The 18,614-nt window shown below is 38.5% G+C and overlaps 1 protein-coding gene across 1 annotated transcript in view; it reads right to left on the bottom strand.

The window, feature by feature from the left end:
* Positions 1-1,412: 1,412 nt before the first annotated feature.
* The window catches only part of LOC138854023 (polycystin-1-like protein 2), a 28,921-nt gene continuing 11,719 nt past the window's right edge, over positions 1,413-18,614 (bottom strand). The window contains exons 4-8 of the mRNA XM_070094574.1: positions 17,823-18,076; positions 16,145-16,319; positions 7,423-7,576; positions 4,700-4,841; positions 1,413-4,317 (exon numbers count right to left, since the gene is read on the bottom strand). Coding sequence (XP_069950675.1) covers positions 3,322-4,317; positions 4,700-4,841; positions 7,423-7,576; positions 16,145-16,319; positions 17,823-18,076 — 1,721 coding nt within the window. The 3' untranslated portion in view covers positions 1,413-3,321. The remainder of the gene's footprint in view (positions 4,318-4,699; positions 4,842-7,422; positions 7,577-16,144; positions 16,320-17,822; positions 18,077-18,614) is intronic.

Below are 18,614 nucleotides of genomic sequence, written 5' to 3'. Positions count from 1 at the left end.
GGTTGCCGATGTGATGCTTTCCAGGGCATAGTTCTAGCTGCTCAGTCAAATTATGTTCCAAATAGGGAAATCTGATCAAACAAAAATGATCCTAAATGGATGAACAATAGATTAAAATATCTGATTAGTCAAAAGAGAGGCATATATAGGCAAATCAAAAGAGGAGAGGGGCAATTGAGAAATCGATATATTCAGTTAAAGAGAGAAATAAAAAAGGGAATTAGAAAAGCAAAAAGAGATTATGAGGTTAAAGTTGCAAGAGAATCGAAGACTAACCCAAAAGGATTCTTTCAGGTATACCGAAGTAAGATCAGGGACAAGATAGGCCCACTCAAAAGTTCCTCGGGTCAGCTCACTGACAGTGATAAGGAAATGTGTAGAATTTTTAACACATACTTCCTCTCAGTTTTTACACAGGAGGATACCAGCGATATTCCAGTAATGATAAATTATGTAGAACAGGACGATAATAAACTGTGCACTATTAGGGTCACAAGTGACATGGCCCTTAGGCAAATAGATAAATTAAAACCTAACAAATCCCCAGGCCCTGATGAACTGTATGCAAGGGTTCTAAAGGAATGTAAAGAGGAGCTTAGCACACCTTTGGCTAATCTTTTCAACATATCACTACAAACTGGCATGGTGCCAGATAAGTGGAAAATGGCAAATGTGATACCTATTTTCAAAACAGGTGACAGGTCCTTAGCTTCGAACTATAGACCAATAAGCCTAACCTCCATAGTGGGAAAATTTATGGAATCAATAATTGCCGAGGCAGTTCGTAGCCACCTTGAAAAGCATAAATTAATCAACGAATCTCAGCATGGTTTTACAAAGGGGCGTTCCTGCCTTACAAATTTATTAACTTTTTTCACTAAGGTATTTGAGGAGGTAGATCATGGTAATGAATATGATATTGTGTATATGGACTTCAGTAAGGCTTTTGACAGGGTCCCACATCAGAGACTATTGAGGAAAATTAAAGCACATGGAATAGGAGGAGAAATTTTTTCCTGGATAGAGGCATGGTTGACAAATAGGCAGCAGAGAGTTTGCATAAATGGGGAGAAATCAGAGTGGGGAAGTGTCACGAGCGGTGTTCCACAGGGGTCAGTGTTGGGCCCCCTGCTGTTCACAATCTACATAAACGACATAGATGAGGGCATAAAGAGCGACATCGGCAAGTTTGCCGATGACACCAAAATAGGCCGTCGAATTCATTCTGACGAGGACATTCGAGCACTCCAGGAAGATTTGAACAGACTGATGCAGTGGTCGGAGAAGTGGCAGATGCAGTTTAATATAGACAAATGCAAAGTTCTAAATGTTGGACAGGACAATAACCATGCCACATATAAACTAAATAATGTAGATCTCAATATTACGGATTGCGAAAAAGATTTAGGAGTTCTGGTTAGCAGTAATCTGAAACCAAGACAACAGTGCATAAGTGTTCGCAATAAAGCTAATAGAATCCTTGGCTTCATATCAAGAAGCATAAATAATAGGAGTCCTCAGGTTGTTCTTCAACTCTATACATCCTTGGTTAGGCCTCATTTAGATTATGCTGCACAGTTTTGGTCACCGTATTACAGAATGGATATAAATTCTCTGGAAAATGTACAAAGGAGGATGACAAAGCTGATCCCATGTATCAGAAACCTTCCCTATGAGGATAGACTAAGGGCCCTGAAACTGCACTCTCTAGAAAGACGTAGAATTAGGGGGGATATGATTGAGGTGTATAAATGGAAGACAGGAATAAATAAAGGGGATGTAAATAGTGTGCTGAAAATATCTAGCCTAGACAGGACTCGCAGGAATGGTTTTAAGTTGGAAAAATTCAGATTCAGGAAGGATATAGGAAAGTACTGGTTTGGTAATAGAGTTGTGGATGAGTGGAACAAACTCCCAAGTACCGTTATAGAGGCCAGAACGTTGTGTAGCTTTAAAAATAGGTTGGATAAATACATGAGTAGATGTGGGTGGGTGTGAGTTAGACCTGATAGCTTGTGCTACCAGGTCGGTTGCCGTGTTCCTCCCTTAAGTCAATGTGACCTGACCTGACTAGGTTGGGTGCATTGGCTTAAGCCGGTAGGAGACTTGGACCTGCCTCGCATGGGCCAGTAGGCCTTCTGCTGTGTTCCTTCATTCTTATGTTCTTATGTACTACAGTACATACCACCTATGTATACCACAGAGTATGAGTTCCTTGTTCAAATTTATATTTTGGGAGATGTTTGTTAGATTAATACATGTGCTTTGGTTACACAACATGTGTAGGCCAATCAGTGGTTGAGTCATCATGCGTGGGTCAATCAGTGGTTGGTATTGAGTCATCATGTCGTCATGTCTCAGAAAACTTAATATTTCCCATTATAAAACTTACATAGTGTGTAAACTCATACAAAACTTCATACAAATTTGTTTAAAATATAAATATGAGCAGCGTTCTATTCAAAATGAGCTACGCAGATGCTTGCTATGAGAATCTTAATTCACTATAGTTGAGTAAAGAAATTACATTTGTTTCTACAAAAGCAAGTCAAGGACTATATCTGCCTCTAGTTTTCAATTAAAATTTAATGAATAAATTGCCAAATTATTCAGTACAGTACTTTACACAAAATAAATCTAAACCATGAGTGAGATTTCTTGTAATTTTGTATTATTGAGATTAGCACTGTAGTAATAATAGTATAAATTTATGAAACTGTAAAGCCCTGCCAAAGTCATATTATAAATTCAATGAATTTGAATCTATGCTGACATAGGTAATTAAAGTAATACTGTATTTACTATACATATTAAATAAGCAATACACTTTAGTTACAACCTTACCAAGGAATTATACATAACCTTAATAGCAATACAGGGGATATTCTTGTTTCTTCATAAATGACATTGTAATTTCAAGTGATTACTTTAAAAAATTTATCAGTCTTCTCACATTTTGCAAAAAATATGCTATCATTTTATGTATTAAAAATCACAATATTTATCACAAATTCACTGATAATATGGTAGCCCCGCAGCCTGGCTGGCAAAGCTCTCGCTTCACACATGGAGGGCCCGGGTTTGATTCCCGGCAGGGTAGAAACAGTTCAACGTGTTTCCTTACACCTGTTGTCTTGTTCACCTAGCAGCAAGTAGGTACCTGGGTATTAGTCGACTGGTGTGGGTCACATCCTGGGGGACTAGATTGAGGACCCCAATGGAAATAAGACAGACAGTCCTTGATGATGCACTGACTTTCTTGGGTTATCCTGGGTGGCTAACCCTCCGGGGTTAAAAATCCAAATAAAATCTTATCTTATCTTATATTCCTCTCTTTTTATTAGTGGGCAGTGCCCGGTCCAAGATTGCCAAAGAACGGTCCAAAGATGTGTTGATATGCCACAGCTGAGACTGTAAATCTGGAGCCTTTTCTGGAGGAATGTTGATATTCTGGACACTGTTGGGTCGTAGTGATGACAAATATGCAGACATTCGAGATATGATGTAGTCTACAACTTCATAGTCATTGGGCTGGGAGGCTATATCTTCACTTACTTTGGCAAAAGAGTGGCAAATAATAGCAATGAGAAGCTGGAACACAATCCAGTACATGATGAAAGCAAAAATGAAATAAAATAAGGGTCCAAAGACTGGGGCCCCTAAACGAATTTCTTTAAATTTTTTAGTAATTAGAAAGAAGCTTGATTCAGCAGCTCTGACAAATGTAGAAAAATCTTTTACATAAGTAAAACAGTTTAGGTAAAAGATTGTTACAAAACTCACAAATACAACACCAAAAAAGAGACCAAAACCAAGAATGTCTCCTGAAGCATGTTTGAGAGTGGCCGAGAGCATACCAATACGCTTATTAAATCTTAATAGCCTAAGCAGCTTTAAAGTACCAATGAAAACTTGAAAAGCAATAACATATCCAAGAACATCATCTAAGAATGCCAATGGTTGCATTCTTATGTATGTTTTGCCTTTGGTTGCCGTGAATTTATCCAGAGTGTAATATGTAAGCGAAGTCTTTAACAAGTAAAATATAATAGCTGTATATGACAGCGCAATCATCCAGATTTCAAAAAGATTCCATAAAGACTTGAAGTAAGAACAGCCCAGTTTCTTTAGAGCTTTGTACTCTCGTTGCGTATAAAAGAAGGTGAAGAGGATATAGGCAATCTCCGAGACAAGCATGAAGACTCCACCGGAGGTGTGGTAACGCAAGAGCCTCAGTCCTTGAAACTCAAACTTAGTGAGAATTCCTCCACCTGGGATGAACTCAATGATGAACATTGTAATAGCAAACAAATTCACCTGTAAGAGAGGTAGTGTGTCACATATAAAATAATAATAATAATTTTTTTTTTTTTTTTTTTCAACAAGTCAGCCGTCTCCCACTGAGGTAGTATAAATGTAGTTTTATATAGTGTATAAGGAAACTGTATACACAGCTGCAGCTACAGCTTTTACAAAATCCATATTATAACGAACATCAAGTCCTATTAAGGTTCCCTCGAACTCCCTTGACCAATGAATTTTAATGAATATATTCCCAATGCATTGTACAAAATGTTTGCTTTAGTCTATACAAAAATTATACCACCAGAAAGAGAGTACAGGTAGGATATATTCAAAGTCAAGTAATATTTCAGGAAGAGGAACCTCATAAAAATATGACAAATGGGCCTATACTAACCTGTGCATTGAAGACGGCATATTCAACAAAGAGAGCTTTAGTGTGAGCATCGACCCAATTTTGCTCCTCAAGGGAGTCCAAGAGTCTCATGACCTTAGACTTAACACCCTTCAGCTCCACTATGTACCCTCCACCACTATATCTGTGTAAACAAGAATAAAATATATAAACACTGAATATACTGTACATTATCATTGTGAATGTATCTGAATGCCTCTGGCAAGACAGTGATAGTGTGAATGATGGTAAAAGTTTTTTTTTTGGGGGGGGTCACCCTGCCTTGGTGGAAGACTACTAGCGTGTTAAAAAAATATTGACTCATGCTTAAAAAATTGTGATATGCAACTTAAAAATAAGTTTCCATAAATTTAAATATTAACAAGAAGCAATACATAGTATACGTAAGCATCAGAATAATGTACAGTATGTGCATAAATAAAACCTAGATAAGGAACTTTGAATTTTTTTTTTTTATTAACACATCGGCCGATTCCCACCAAGGTAGGGTGGCCCGAAAACAAAAAACTTTCATCATCATTCACTCCATCACTGTCTTGCCAGAGGGGTGCTTTACACTACAGTTATAAAACTGCAACATTAACACCCCTCCTTCAGAGTGTAGACACTGTACTTCCCATCTCCAAGACTCAAGTCCGGCCTGCCGGTTTCCCTGAATCCCTTCATAAATGTTATTTTGCTCACACTCCAACAGCACGTCAAGTATTAAAAACCATTTGTCTCCATTCACTCCTATCAAATATGCTCATGCATGCTTGTTGGAAGTCCAAGCCCCTTGCACACTAAACCTCCTTTACCCCCTCCCTCCAACCCTTCCTAGGCTGACCCCTACTCCGCCTTTCCTCCACTACAGATTTCTGCACTCTCAAAGTCATTCTGTTTTGTTCCATTCTCTCTACATGTCTGAACCACCTCAACAACCCCTCCTCAGCCCTCTGAATAATAGTTTTGGTAATCCCACACCTTTTCCTAATTTCCGAACTACGAATTCTCTGCATTATATTCACACCACACATTGCCCTCAGACATGACATCTCCACTGCCTCCAGCCTTCTCCTCATTGCAACATTCATCACCCATGCTTTACACCCATACAAGAGTGTTGGTACAACTATACTCTCATACATTCCCCTTTTTGCTTCAACCTAACAACTGGTTGTCTTTAAACTGGTTATGCTTGAGCTATTAACCAATCTCTAAAGTACAGTCTTATATTTTATTTACTCACACTCCTACACCTCCAGCACATTGCTGTGTAAACCATCTGTACACATGTTTCAAAATTTTGTGTTTAGTGAACTTCATTATCTTCCTGGAACTCTGAAACACCGAAACTCTGCTCTCCGTTTTCCATAAACCTTATATCTGAAATGTACCTTTTAACCCTTTGACTGTTTTGGTCATATATATACGTCTTATGAGGTACCGTGTTTGACGTACATATACTCATAAATTCTAGTGGCTTCAAATCAAGCAGGAGAAAGCTGGTAGGCCCACATGTGAGAGAATGGGTCTGTGTGGTCAGTGTGCACCATATAAAAAAAATCCTGGAGCACGCAGTGCATAATGAGAAAAAAAAAACTCCGACCGTTTTTTTAATTAAAATGCCGATTTTGTGGTCTATTTTCATATAGTATTTATGGTTGTATTCTCATTTTCTTGGTCTCATTTGATAGAGTGGAAAACATATAGAAATAGAGGTGATTTTGATTCGTTTTCCTATAAAAAGAACCTGGAAATGGAGCTCAAAGTTGAGGAAATGCTTGATTTTTGCCGATGTTCAAACGTAAACAAATGATGTCATTGTCCAATAAATGTCCAACTAGCCATTCTAATACGCAGTCATGAATGAGTTGACATTATCTGTACAATTATTACAGTATTGCAGTAGTCTGCATAACAGTAAATCTTCTATTTTTTGTTTAAATAAAAATTCAAAATAGAAAGCAAGAGTAATATCAGAGGGGCCTGGAGACATGACTGATGAACAAAGAAAATGTTATTTTAGAGCCAGGAATGTCTGCATTGTTCATTCTGGACCCTATTTTGAAATTGTCATATTTTTTAATTTTCATGAAATTGGCCAAATTGCAAATTTCTGACCACATTATTGGGTAGTTGAAATCAGTAAATGGGAAGTTTCTTGTACTCAATCGATAGAAAGAATGGAGTTCTAAAGAAATAGCTATGAGTTTGGTCGACTGGAACAATGGAATTAGCCGAAAATAGGGCTCAAAGTGGGTGAAATCGCCGATTTGTAAATATCGCCGAGGTCGCTAACTTTGCAAGAGCGTAATTCCGTCAGTTTTCAATCAAATTTTGTTTTTTTTGGTGTCATTACAATCGGGAAAAGATTTTACCCCCTCAGGTGACCCTTCAGAGCATCCAGCTCTGAAGGGTCAAATGATTTGCAAAAGATAGACAAAATTTATTGGTTACAGAATTGTTAGTTATTTTTATAATCATGGTTAAACAATGTCAGTTTTGTCCATTACAATTGCCATCACTGACCACCTGCACTCTCCTGACTAGTACTCTGTTTACATCGATGGTTTACTATCCAAATTATTCCACTATCCTACTGCATATTACAACCAGTTTATATCTGTTTAGCCTTAAATATCTACCTAAAAAACTATACATTTTATTGTGATTAAATTTTACTGTGCATAATTTTTTCTGCAAATAATGGAAGAAGTTCTTACATGGAGAGAACTCCTTCATAAGGGAACCCATGAATCTGAAGAGCAGATCTGTACTGGTAGTTTGAGTCTTCAGGGCCTGAAATATTCCAGTTCCTCCCAAAGTTTCGTTTGTCCTCTGTATTTTCATGACGTGCTGGATGCTCTGAAGGGTCACCTGAGGGGGTAAAATTATCAATGCTTTATAAAGTATGAATACTGTGGATGTCTTATTTTCTGTTCTTTGTTCCTTGATAAAAGGTACATTTCAGATATAAGGTTAATGGAAAACAGAGACCAGAGTTTCGATGTTTCAGAGTTCCAGGAAGATAATGAAGTTCACTAAACACAAAACTTTGAAACTTGTGTCTACAGATGGTTTACACAGCAATGTGCTGGAGGTGTGGGAGTGTGAGTAAATAAAATTTAAGACTGTACTTTAGAGACTGGTTAATAGCTCAAGCATAACTGATTTAAAGACAACCAGTTGCTGGGTTGAAGAATCTAATGGTAAGCAAGGCATTAAAAATGAAAAGATCATTTTCGAAGTCTTAAGTTTGGATACAGACATTTAAAAAATAAATATTACATTTATGAAAAGTGAATAAACTTCTCCAACTTTTTTTTTTTTCAACAAGTCGGCCGTCTCCCACCGAAGCAGGGTGACCCAAAAAAGAAAGAAAATCCCCAAAAAGAAAATACTTTCATCATCATTCAACACTTTCACCACACTCACAAATTATCACTGTTTTTGCAGAGGTGCTCAGAATACAACAGTTTAGAAGCATATACGTATAAAGATACACAACATACCCCTCCAAACTGCCAATATCCCAAAACCCTCCTTTAAAGTGCAGGCATTGTACTTCCCATTTCCAGGACTCAAGTCCGACTATATGGAAATAACCGGTTTCCATGAATCCCTTCACTAAATATTACCCTGCTCAAACTCCAACAGATCGTCAGGTCCCAGGTACCATTCGTCTCCATTCACTCCTATCTAACACGCTCACGCACACTTGCTGAAAGTCCAAGCCCCTCGCCCACAAAACCTCCTTTGCCCCCTCTCTCCAACCCTTTCGAGGACGACCCCTACCCCTCCTTCCTTCCCCTATAGATTTATATGCTTTCCATGTCATTCTACTTTGATCCATTCTCTCTAAATGACCAAACCACCTCAACAACCCCTCTTCTGCCCTCTGACTAATGCTTTTATTAACTCCACACCTTTTCCTAATTTCCACACTCCGAATTTTCTGCATAATATTTACACCACACATTGCCCTTAGACAGGACATCTCCACTGCCTCCAACCATCTCCTCGCTGTTGCATTTACCACCCAAGCTTCACATCCATATAAGAGTGTTGGTACTACTATACTTTCATACATTCCCTTCTTTGCCTCCATAGATAACGTTTTTTGACTCCACATATACCTCAACGCACCACTCACCTTTTTTCCCTCATCAATTCTATGATTAACCTCATCCTTCATAAATCCATCCGCCGACACGTCAACTCCCAAGTATCTGAAAACATTTACTTCTTCCATATTCCTCCTCCCCAATTTGATATCCAATTTTTCTTTATCTAAATCATTTGATACCCTCATCACCTTACTCTTTTCTATGTTCACTTTCAACTTTCTACCTTTACACACTCTCCCAAACTCATCCACTAACCTTTGCAATTTTTCTTTAGAATCTCCCATAAGCACAGTATCATCAGCAAAAAGTAACTGTGTCAGTTCCCATTTTGAATTTGATTCCCCATAATTTAATCCCACTCCTCTCCCGAACACCCTAGCATTTACTTCTTTTACAACCCCATCTATAAATAGTCTAAGATCTACTTTTACCGGGAAGTATTCTCCCTCCCTTCTACACACCCTAACCTGAGCCTCACTATCCTCATAAAAACTCTTTACAGCATTTAGTAACTTACCACCTATTCCATATACTTGCAACATCTGCCACATTGCTCCTCTATCCACTCTATCATATGCCTTTTCTAAATCCATAAATGCAATATAAACTTCCCTACCTTTATCTAAATACTGTTCACATATATGCTTCAATGTAAACACTTGATCTACACATCCCCTACCCACTCTGAAACCTCCCTGCTCATCCGCAATCCTACATTCTGTCTTACCTCTAATTCTTTCAATTATAACCCTACCGTATACTTTTCCTGGTATACTCAGTAAACTTATTCCTCTATAATTTTTACAATCTCTTTTGTCCCCTTTCCCTTTATATAAAGGGACTATACATGCTCTCCGCCAATCCCTAGGTACCTTCCCCTCTTTCATACATTTATTAAACAAAAGTACCAACCACTCCAACACTATATCCCCCCCTGCTTTTAACATTTCTGTCATGATCCCATCAGTTCCAGCTGCTTTACCCCCTTTCATTCTACATAATGCCTCACGTACCTCCCCCACACTTACATTCTGCTCTTCTTCACTCCTAAAAGATGGTATACCTCCCTGGCCAGTGCATGAAATTACCACCTCCCTTTCTTCCTCAACATTTAAAGGTTCCTCAAAATATTCTCGCCATCTACCTAATACCTCCCTCTCCCCATCTACTAACTCCCCTATTCTGTTTTTAACTGACAAATCCATACTTTCCCTAGGCTTTCTTAACTTGCTTAACTCACTCCAAAATTTTTTCTTATTTTCATTAAAATTTCTTGACAGTGCCTCTCCCACTCTATCATCTGCTCTCCTTTTGCACTCTCTCACCACTCTCTTCGCCTTTCTTTTGCTCTCCATATACTCTGCTTTTCTTATAACACTTCTGCTTTGTAAAAACCTCTCATAAGCTACCTTTTTCTCTTTTATCACACCCCTTACTTTATCATTCCACCAATCACTCCTCTTTCCTCCTGCCCCCACCCTCCTATAACCACAAACTTCTGCCCCACATTCTAATACTGCATTTTTAAAACTATTCCATCCCTCTTCAACCCCCCCACTACTCATCTTTGCACTAGCCCACCTTTCTGCCAATAGTCGCTTATATCTCACCCGAACTTCCTCCTCCCTTAGTTTATACACTTTCACCTCCCTCTTACTTGTTGTTGCCACCTTCCTCTTTTCCCATCTACCTCTTACTCTAACTGTAGCTATAACTAGATAATGATCCGATATATCAGTTGCCCCTCTATAAACATGTACATCCTGGAGCCTACCCATCAACCTTTTATCCACCAATACATAATCTAACAAACTACTTTCATTACGTGCTACATCATACCTTGTATATTTATTTATCCTCTTTTTCATAAAATATGTATTACTTATTACCAAATCTCTTTCTACACATAGCTCAATTAAAGGCTCCCCATTTACATTTACCCCTGGCACCCCAAATTTACCTACTACTCCCTCCATAACATTTTTACCCACTTTAGCATTGAAATCCCCAACCACCATTACTCTCACACTTGATTCAAAACTCCCCACGCATTCACTCAACATTTCCCAAAATCTCTCTCTCTCCTCTACACTTCTCTCTTCTCCAGGTGCATACACGCTTACTATAACCCACTTTTCACATCCAATCTTTATTTTACTCCACATAATCCTTGAATTAATACATTTGTAGTCCCTCTTTTCCTGCCACAGCTTATCCTTCAACATTATTGCTACTCCTTCTTTAGCTCTAACTCTATTTGAAACCCCTGACCTAATCCCATTTATTCCTCTCCATTGAAACTCTCCCACCCCCTTCAGCTTTGTTTCACTTAAAGCCAGGACATCCAGCTTCTTCTCATTCATAACATCCACAATCATCTCTTTCTTATCATTTGCACAACATCCACACACATTCAGACTTCCCACTTTGACAATTTTCTTCTTCTTATTCTTTTTAGTAATCTTTACAGGAAAAGGGGTTACTAGCCCATTGTTCCCGGCATTTTAGTTGACTTTTACAACACGCATGGCTTACGGAGGAAAGATTCTTATTCCACTTCCCCATGGATATAAAAGGAAAAGTAATAAGACCAAGAACTATTAAGAGAAAATCAAAGAAAACTCAGATGAGTGTGTATAAATAAACTTGTACATGTATGTGTAGTGTGACCTAAGTGTAAGTAGAAGTAGCAAGACATGCCTGTAATCTTGCATATTTATGAGACAGACAAAAGACACCAGCAATCCTACCATCATGTAAAACAATTACAGGCTTTCGTTTTACACTCACTTAGCAGGACGGTAGTACCTCCCTGGGTGGTTGCTGTCTACCAACCTACTACTTATATACTATATTAATACAATTTGCTTGTATTGGAGAAGTCTACAAAGCAATACTTCAACTTGCAGACTAAAGGAGACTGTGCCAGAATGTAAAGTATGTCAGGAAAGACTATTACATTTGCTGTCCAACACCAAAGTATTTCAGGTGAAAAAAGAAACACACAGTGGAACCCCGGATTTCGGCCGTAATCCATTCCAGAAGGTCAGTCTAAATCCGAAAAGGCCAAAAACTGAAGTAATATTTCCCATAAGAATTAATGTAAATACAATTAATCCGTTCCAAACACCCAAAAATATTAACAAAAAATTCCATTTTTAAAGATTAACTATAGTTTTACATACACAAAACAATGAGAAATAAATATAAAGCACAAATTTTAATGATAAATGAATATTATATAACTTTATTGAAGACTCTTGTTGGCATATTGAAGAAGGCGAGGAGGAAAAAGGGAGTTGGGGGTTATTGTTTGGAAGGGAAATCCCCCTCCATAAGGACTTCAGGTCCCCCTCCATAAGGAGGTCAGATATCAAGTCCCTATCCAGGGTTACTTCCGTTTTTTGTCTTTTACCGGCACTAGGACCAGCTTGAGAGTCATTGCACCCCTGTCACACAAAAAAACTGTCCAGAGAGGTCTGTTTCTGGTGTCTCTAAGATTTGCCTGAAGTGGGACAAGGTTTTGTCACTGAATTCTATTGTGTTTCTCACTTTCTTTACCAAAGGGCTAGCATTAGAACTTTCTTTGGGCCCATGGTGGCTTATTTTGCAGTCGCACTGAATAAACAACCACAAAAAACAATGGATTAAAACGAAATGTTTGAATGAATGCATGAAAAGTTGCTCACTCACCCAGAGACACAGCCAGACTGACTCAAGAATGTGGTGGAGTGTAAGTAAGTAAGTTTATTCAGGTATACACAAATACAGTTACACAAATTATTATACATAGCAGCATATGTGTAGAGAACCTAGGATAACCCAAAAAAGTCAGACAGAGTGACTTATTTCCATTGGGGTCCTTTTAATACCTTATTATTATACTGTAAAGGATATAATATCTTATTATTATACTATAAAGAATATATACTAGGAATAAGGTAAAATGAGTGTAAAATGTGTGTTAGCTAAAAAAAATAAAAAGTCATTCTCCTCCCTTTCTGTCGCTTCATTCATTAGGTACCTTTTAGCTCTCTTCTTAAACTGGTTCATGTTATGACTGGCTTTGACATGTACAGGCAATCTGTTCCATTCCTTTATTGCTGTACAATAAAAGGTGTTTGAAGCCTGGCCACTGACTGTGGGTACTACAAAGTTGTGCTCTCTCCCTCTAGTACTATGATTACTTCAGTTCCCAGCCTTGACAAAATTAGCAACAAGATGTTCTGGACACCGTTTGTGAGCAATTTTATAAACTTGATTTAACTTCAGTTGTTTTACTCTGTCTTCAATATTCAGCATATCCACTTGTTGTAATTCATCCTGGCCTTCATGTTCTCTTGGGCCCAGGTCCAGGATGAATCTTACCATTTTGTTCTGGGTGATTTGCAGTTTATCTTTCAGTTTTTTTGTCAAGGCAGAGTACCATGAAGAGGAAGCATAGTCCATATGACATTGTATAAGGGCTAGACATAGAGTCCTGTGAGCCTCAGTAGGTAGACATTGTGCTTGTCTGTAGAGGAACTTCAGTCTGGCATTAGCTCTCCTTACTAAACTGTTCTTGATCAGTTCTCCTGACATGCATGGGTCAAAGGGGATTTCCAGATATTTTACTGAGGAAACTGAAGTGATGGGTTCCCCATTACACTGGACATTAAAATTATTTACTCTTCTCAGTTTTTGTTTCGTGCCAAAGAGTATGGCTTCCGTTTTCCTGAGGTGTAACGATAGTTTGTTGTCTACTAACCATTTGCTGCAGGACTCCAGTTCTAGTGTTATTACATTAGCTATATCTTGTGGGTCTTTACCTGACACTAACAGAGCACTGTCATCTACATGCAGTAGGAGTTTGCATTTGACACTGATGGGCATGTCAGTTACATAATACAATGGACCCCCACCTTACGATATTAATCCGTTCCAGAGAGCTCATCATAAGCCGAAATTATCGTAAGGTGAATTAATTTTCCCCATAAGAAATAATGGAAATCAAATTAATCCGTGCAAGACACCCCAAAGTATGAAAATTTTTTTTTACCACATGAAATATTAATTTTAATACACACAAACTGAGCAAGACATGCACAATTACTACTCTATTAAGAATAGAATACATGACACTTACCTTTACTGAAGATCTGGTGATGATTGATGGGATGGGAGGAGGGGAGAGTGTGGAAGTTATTGTTTAGAAGGGAAATCCCCTTCCATTAGGACTTAAGGTAGCAAGTCCTCTTTTGGGGTTACTTCCCTTCTTCTTTTAATGCCACTAGGACCAGCTTGAGAGTCACTGGATCTCTGTCGCACAACAAATCTGTCCATAGAGGTCTGTACCATTTGCCTAAAATGGGCCACAACATTGTCATTGTAATAGTCACCAGCACGGCTTGCAATATGCAATAGCTGTGTTAGGGTGATTTTCATCCATAAAGGTTTGCACTTCAACCCACTTTGCACACATTTCCTTAATCTTTGAAGTAGGCACAATGGATTCCACAACTGGCATAGGCTTCTCAGGGTTAGCCCCAAACCCTTCAAAATCTTTCTTAATTTCCATACTAATTCTCACTCTCTTTACCACAGGGTTGGCACTAGAAGCTTTCTTGGGGCCCATGGTGACTTATTTTGCAGTTACAAGCACAAAAAACACTGGGATAAGGTGAAATGTACCAAATGTATGCGTGGATGCGACCGCACTGGCTGGCTTGTAAACACTGGCACCCACGGGGCAGCTGAGGCCACACGTGGGACGCGTCCCAGACGAATCGTGTAAGGAGAGTTTTTTATCATGAGGCGAGGCAAAATTTAACATAACATAACACAATGCGTTCGTAAGGCGGGGGTCCACTGTACAAGAATAATAAGGGACCCAGAATACTACCTTGGGGAACTCCAAATGCTATCTGCAGTGGTTCTGATTCTGTTTTCCTGATTTTGACAACTTGTTTCTTATTGCTAAGATAGGACTTAAACCAGTCTATGGAACCTATGCCGATAGCTTGAAGTTTCTTACATAATACATATACAGTGGAGTGCGTATCGCCGACCTAGTCAAGTTGTACAAGAAACCCCAATCAACCATCGCTACTATTGTGGGCACCAGAAAGACAATCAAGGAAGCTGTTCTTGCCAAAGGTTTAACTGTGTTTTCGAAACAAAGATCCCAAGTGATGGAAGATGTTGAGAGACTCTTATTGGTGTGGATAAATGAAAAACAGCTAGCAGGAGATAGCGTCTCTCAAGCGATCATATGTGAAAAGGCTAGGAAGTTGCATGAGGATTTAATTAAAAAAATGCCTGCAACTAGTGATGATGTGAGTGAATTTAAGGCCAGCAAAGGTTGGTTTGAGAGATTTAAGAAGCGTAGTGGCATCCATAGTGTGATAAGGCATGGTGAGGCTGCCAGTTCGGACCACAAAGCGGCTGAAAAATATGTGCAGGAATTCAAGGAGTACATAGACAGTGAAGGACTGAAACCTGAACAAGTGTTTAATTGTGATGAAACAGGCCTGTTCTGGAAGAAAATGCCAAGCAGGACCTACATTACTCAGGAGGAAAAGGCACTCCCAGGACATAAGCCTATGAAAGACAGGCTTACTTTGTTGATGTGTGCCAATGCTAGTGGTGATTGCAAAGTTAAGCCTTTATTAGTGTATCACTCTGAAACTCCCAGAGCATTCAGGCAAAAGAATGTCCTCAAGGATAATTTGTGTGTGCTGTGGAGGGCAAACAGTAAGGCATGGGTCACTAGGGACTTTTTCTATAACTGGTTACACCATGCATTTGCCCCCAATGTGAAAGATTACCTAACTGAAAAGAAATTAGAACTTAAGTGCCTCCTGGTGTTAGACAATGCCCCTGGTCATCCTACAGACGTGGCAGAGTGACTTTATGGGGACATGAGCTTCATTATGGTGAAGTTTTTGCCTCCTAATACCACTCCTCTCCTGCAGCCCATGGACCAGCAGGTTATTGCAAACTTCAAAAAACTGTACACAAAAGCTCTGTTTGAAAGGTGCTTTGTATTGTGGTTGACAGTATTGAAGGCTTTTTGAAAGTCTAAGGTTACCATTCCTATGAGGTTCTCTATCCATTCCTATGAGGTTCCTTATTACCATTCCTATGAGTGACAGGCGGACACATCCAATACAGCTGACTTCTGAGTTGCTGGCCGAAATCCAGGACAGAATATCGGCCAAAAAAGCGGCCGAAATCTGATTTAGCCGATATCCTCATCAGCCAATATTTGGGGTTCCACTGTATATCAAACTGTGTTCTTAGTACAGGAGGCACATTACGTGAGATATATGCAACTTACCAGGCTTCACTCGTATCTGCCTAATGATGGCATGTCCCAGGAGGAAGGTGATGCGATCCACAAGGGTTCCACACATTTCTTGTGGGCGGTGCTCACCATTGTAAAGAGTTGTGTTCAACAAGTTGGGTACCAGCACCTCTCTTGCCCAACACCAAAAGTGCTGCTTTTCATTAGCCTACAAGAAGACGGTGTGTAAATACAGCATCAACAAATAAATGCTTAAAACTAAATAGCTAGCTAATATACAAAATTATATTTTTTGCACCCTGCATCACAACCAGTACATGAAGTAGTGTTGCCTTAGTAAAGCTACAATAATTATAAAATTATCTATTATAGTATACAAATAACCCACACAAAAAAGAAAGAAACTTATAACTATGGCATAAGTTTCTTTCTCCTAAGTGCGGGATATCTGTGTATTGTTCCAGTCACGGTATTGTGCCTTTTTGTTCTTTATCTATTAGAGTAACATATCCATTACCTAAACATGAACACACCTATTAATAATAGACCCACTGATTATATAGCACTTATTAGAAAAGGGGAAAGAAACTGCCAACAAACTATTTAAATCCACTTAGAAGAAGCAATTATGTTTGGATATAATTATGTTTGGATATTAGCAGTTTGGAGGGATATGTTGTGTATCTTTATACGTATATGCTTCTAAACTGTTGTGTTCTGAGCACCTCTGCAAAAACAGTGATTATGTGTGAGTGTGGTGAAAGTGTTGAATGATGATGAAGGTATTCTCTTTTTGGGGATTTTCTTTCTTTTTTGGGTCACCCTGCCTCGGTGGGAGACGGCCGACTTGTTAAAAAAAAAAAAAAAAAATACAGTATGTTGCTATATATTACTTGAGGAAGAAATAAGAAAAACACAAACAAACACGACAATTACATGAAATGGAACTATGATTTTATAAGACAGTACAGTATTTAAGAAAACAAAAGATAAAAGAAAATAGGTATCAACTGCTGATAGGTGAAATGGGGAGTAAGAAAATTTAATAATAATAATAATAATAATAATTATTATTCTTTATTTATTTCCTGCAGTATGCAGGCTATGTAGTTTACAAGTAATAAAATATTGTTAGGCACAAAGGAAAGTCACAAGCATGCTGTGCATTTTGGGCAGACTAATCCTAATGCTTGAAGAATGCATAATAACTATACATTGGTTGCCCCAGGATTCAAACCTGGGTCTTTTTGTTTGTAAGCCGAATGCTTTACCACTCACCTACGAGACAACTGTACATGGTCCATGAGAAAACTTTCAATCTAATAAAAATAAATTTAAATCATATTAACAGTTTATGTGATTTGTGATGGTGTCTTGCTAGATTCAGATTCCTTATTCCCAACCAATGCATTACAAAATATACAACAATCACAAAGATAATTTCACTTAGCAATATTAAAACCTTGTTGAAATATTTTTTTTTAACAAACTGGACATCTCCCACCAAGGCAGGGTGATCCAAAATGAAATGCTTTCACCATCACTCACACTATCACGGTCTTGCCAGAGATGCCCAGATACAACAGTTCAGACATCTTTTCTAACAGCGACTATCCCAAACCCCTCCTTTAGAATGCAGGCACTGTACTTCCAACCTCCTGGACTCAAGCCTGGCTAACAGGTTTCCCTGAATCCCTTCAGAAAATATTACCTCCAAAAAAGATGGGCACCCAGATGTTGTGAAGTGAGCAAATGTGTTAGCCATGTTGTTCCGCATGAGGAAGATATTGGGATCTCTGGCACCATAGCTGATAGACAGAATGATGGTGAGAAAGATGAGGTAGACAAAGATCTCCAGCATTAACTCCTGCATGGCCAGCTCACGCTTACGATGGTCCTTCGCTGCAGCCAGCTCCTCCTTCGACAGACCTGCTCCCAGCTGGTTATGTGAACGAAGACGCTTGCCTCAATGTGGAAACAGGAGGAGATGAGAATTAAGGCATGCATATTAACTAAGCACAGAGGTTCATTGGAAAAATGCTATGAAAACAAAATATACTGTACATACAATACAATTATTATATAGTGGAACTTCAAATTTCAAACTTAATCCGTTCCAGGAGCTAGTTCTAAATTCAAAAAGTTTGAAAAGCGAAGCAATATTTCCCATAAGAAATAATGGAAATACAATTAATCTGTTCCAGAAACCCAAAAATATTCACATACAAAAAAAAAAAAAACATTTTATAGAGATTAATTATAGTTTTGCATACACACAACAAATATAGGGTACAATTATGTATTAATAAATTTAAATAACATTTTTACTTACCTTTATTGAAGATTGGTGATGGCATCTGGAAGATAGGTAGGAGGAGAGAGGGAATTGGGGTTAGTGTTTGGAAGGGGAATTCCCCTCCATAAGGACTTTAGGTATCAAAGCCCTCTCTGGGGTTACTTCCCTTCCCTGTCTTCTAATGCCACTATGACCAGCTTGAGAGTC

This window comes from Cherax quadricarinatus, chromosome 46 (genome assembly GCF_038502225.1).
Source record: "Cherax quadricarinatus isolate ZL_2023a chromosome 46, ASM3850222v1, whole genome shotgun sequence".
In the NCBI taxonomy this organism is placed as follows: domain Eukaryota; kingdom Metazoa; phylum Arthropoda; class Malacostraca; order Decapoda; family Parastacidae; genus Cherax; species Cherax quadricarinatus.
This window is presented reverse-complemented; position numbering and strand designations above follow the sequence as displayed.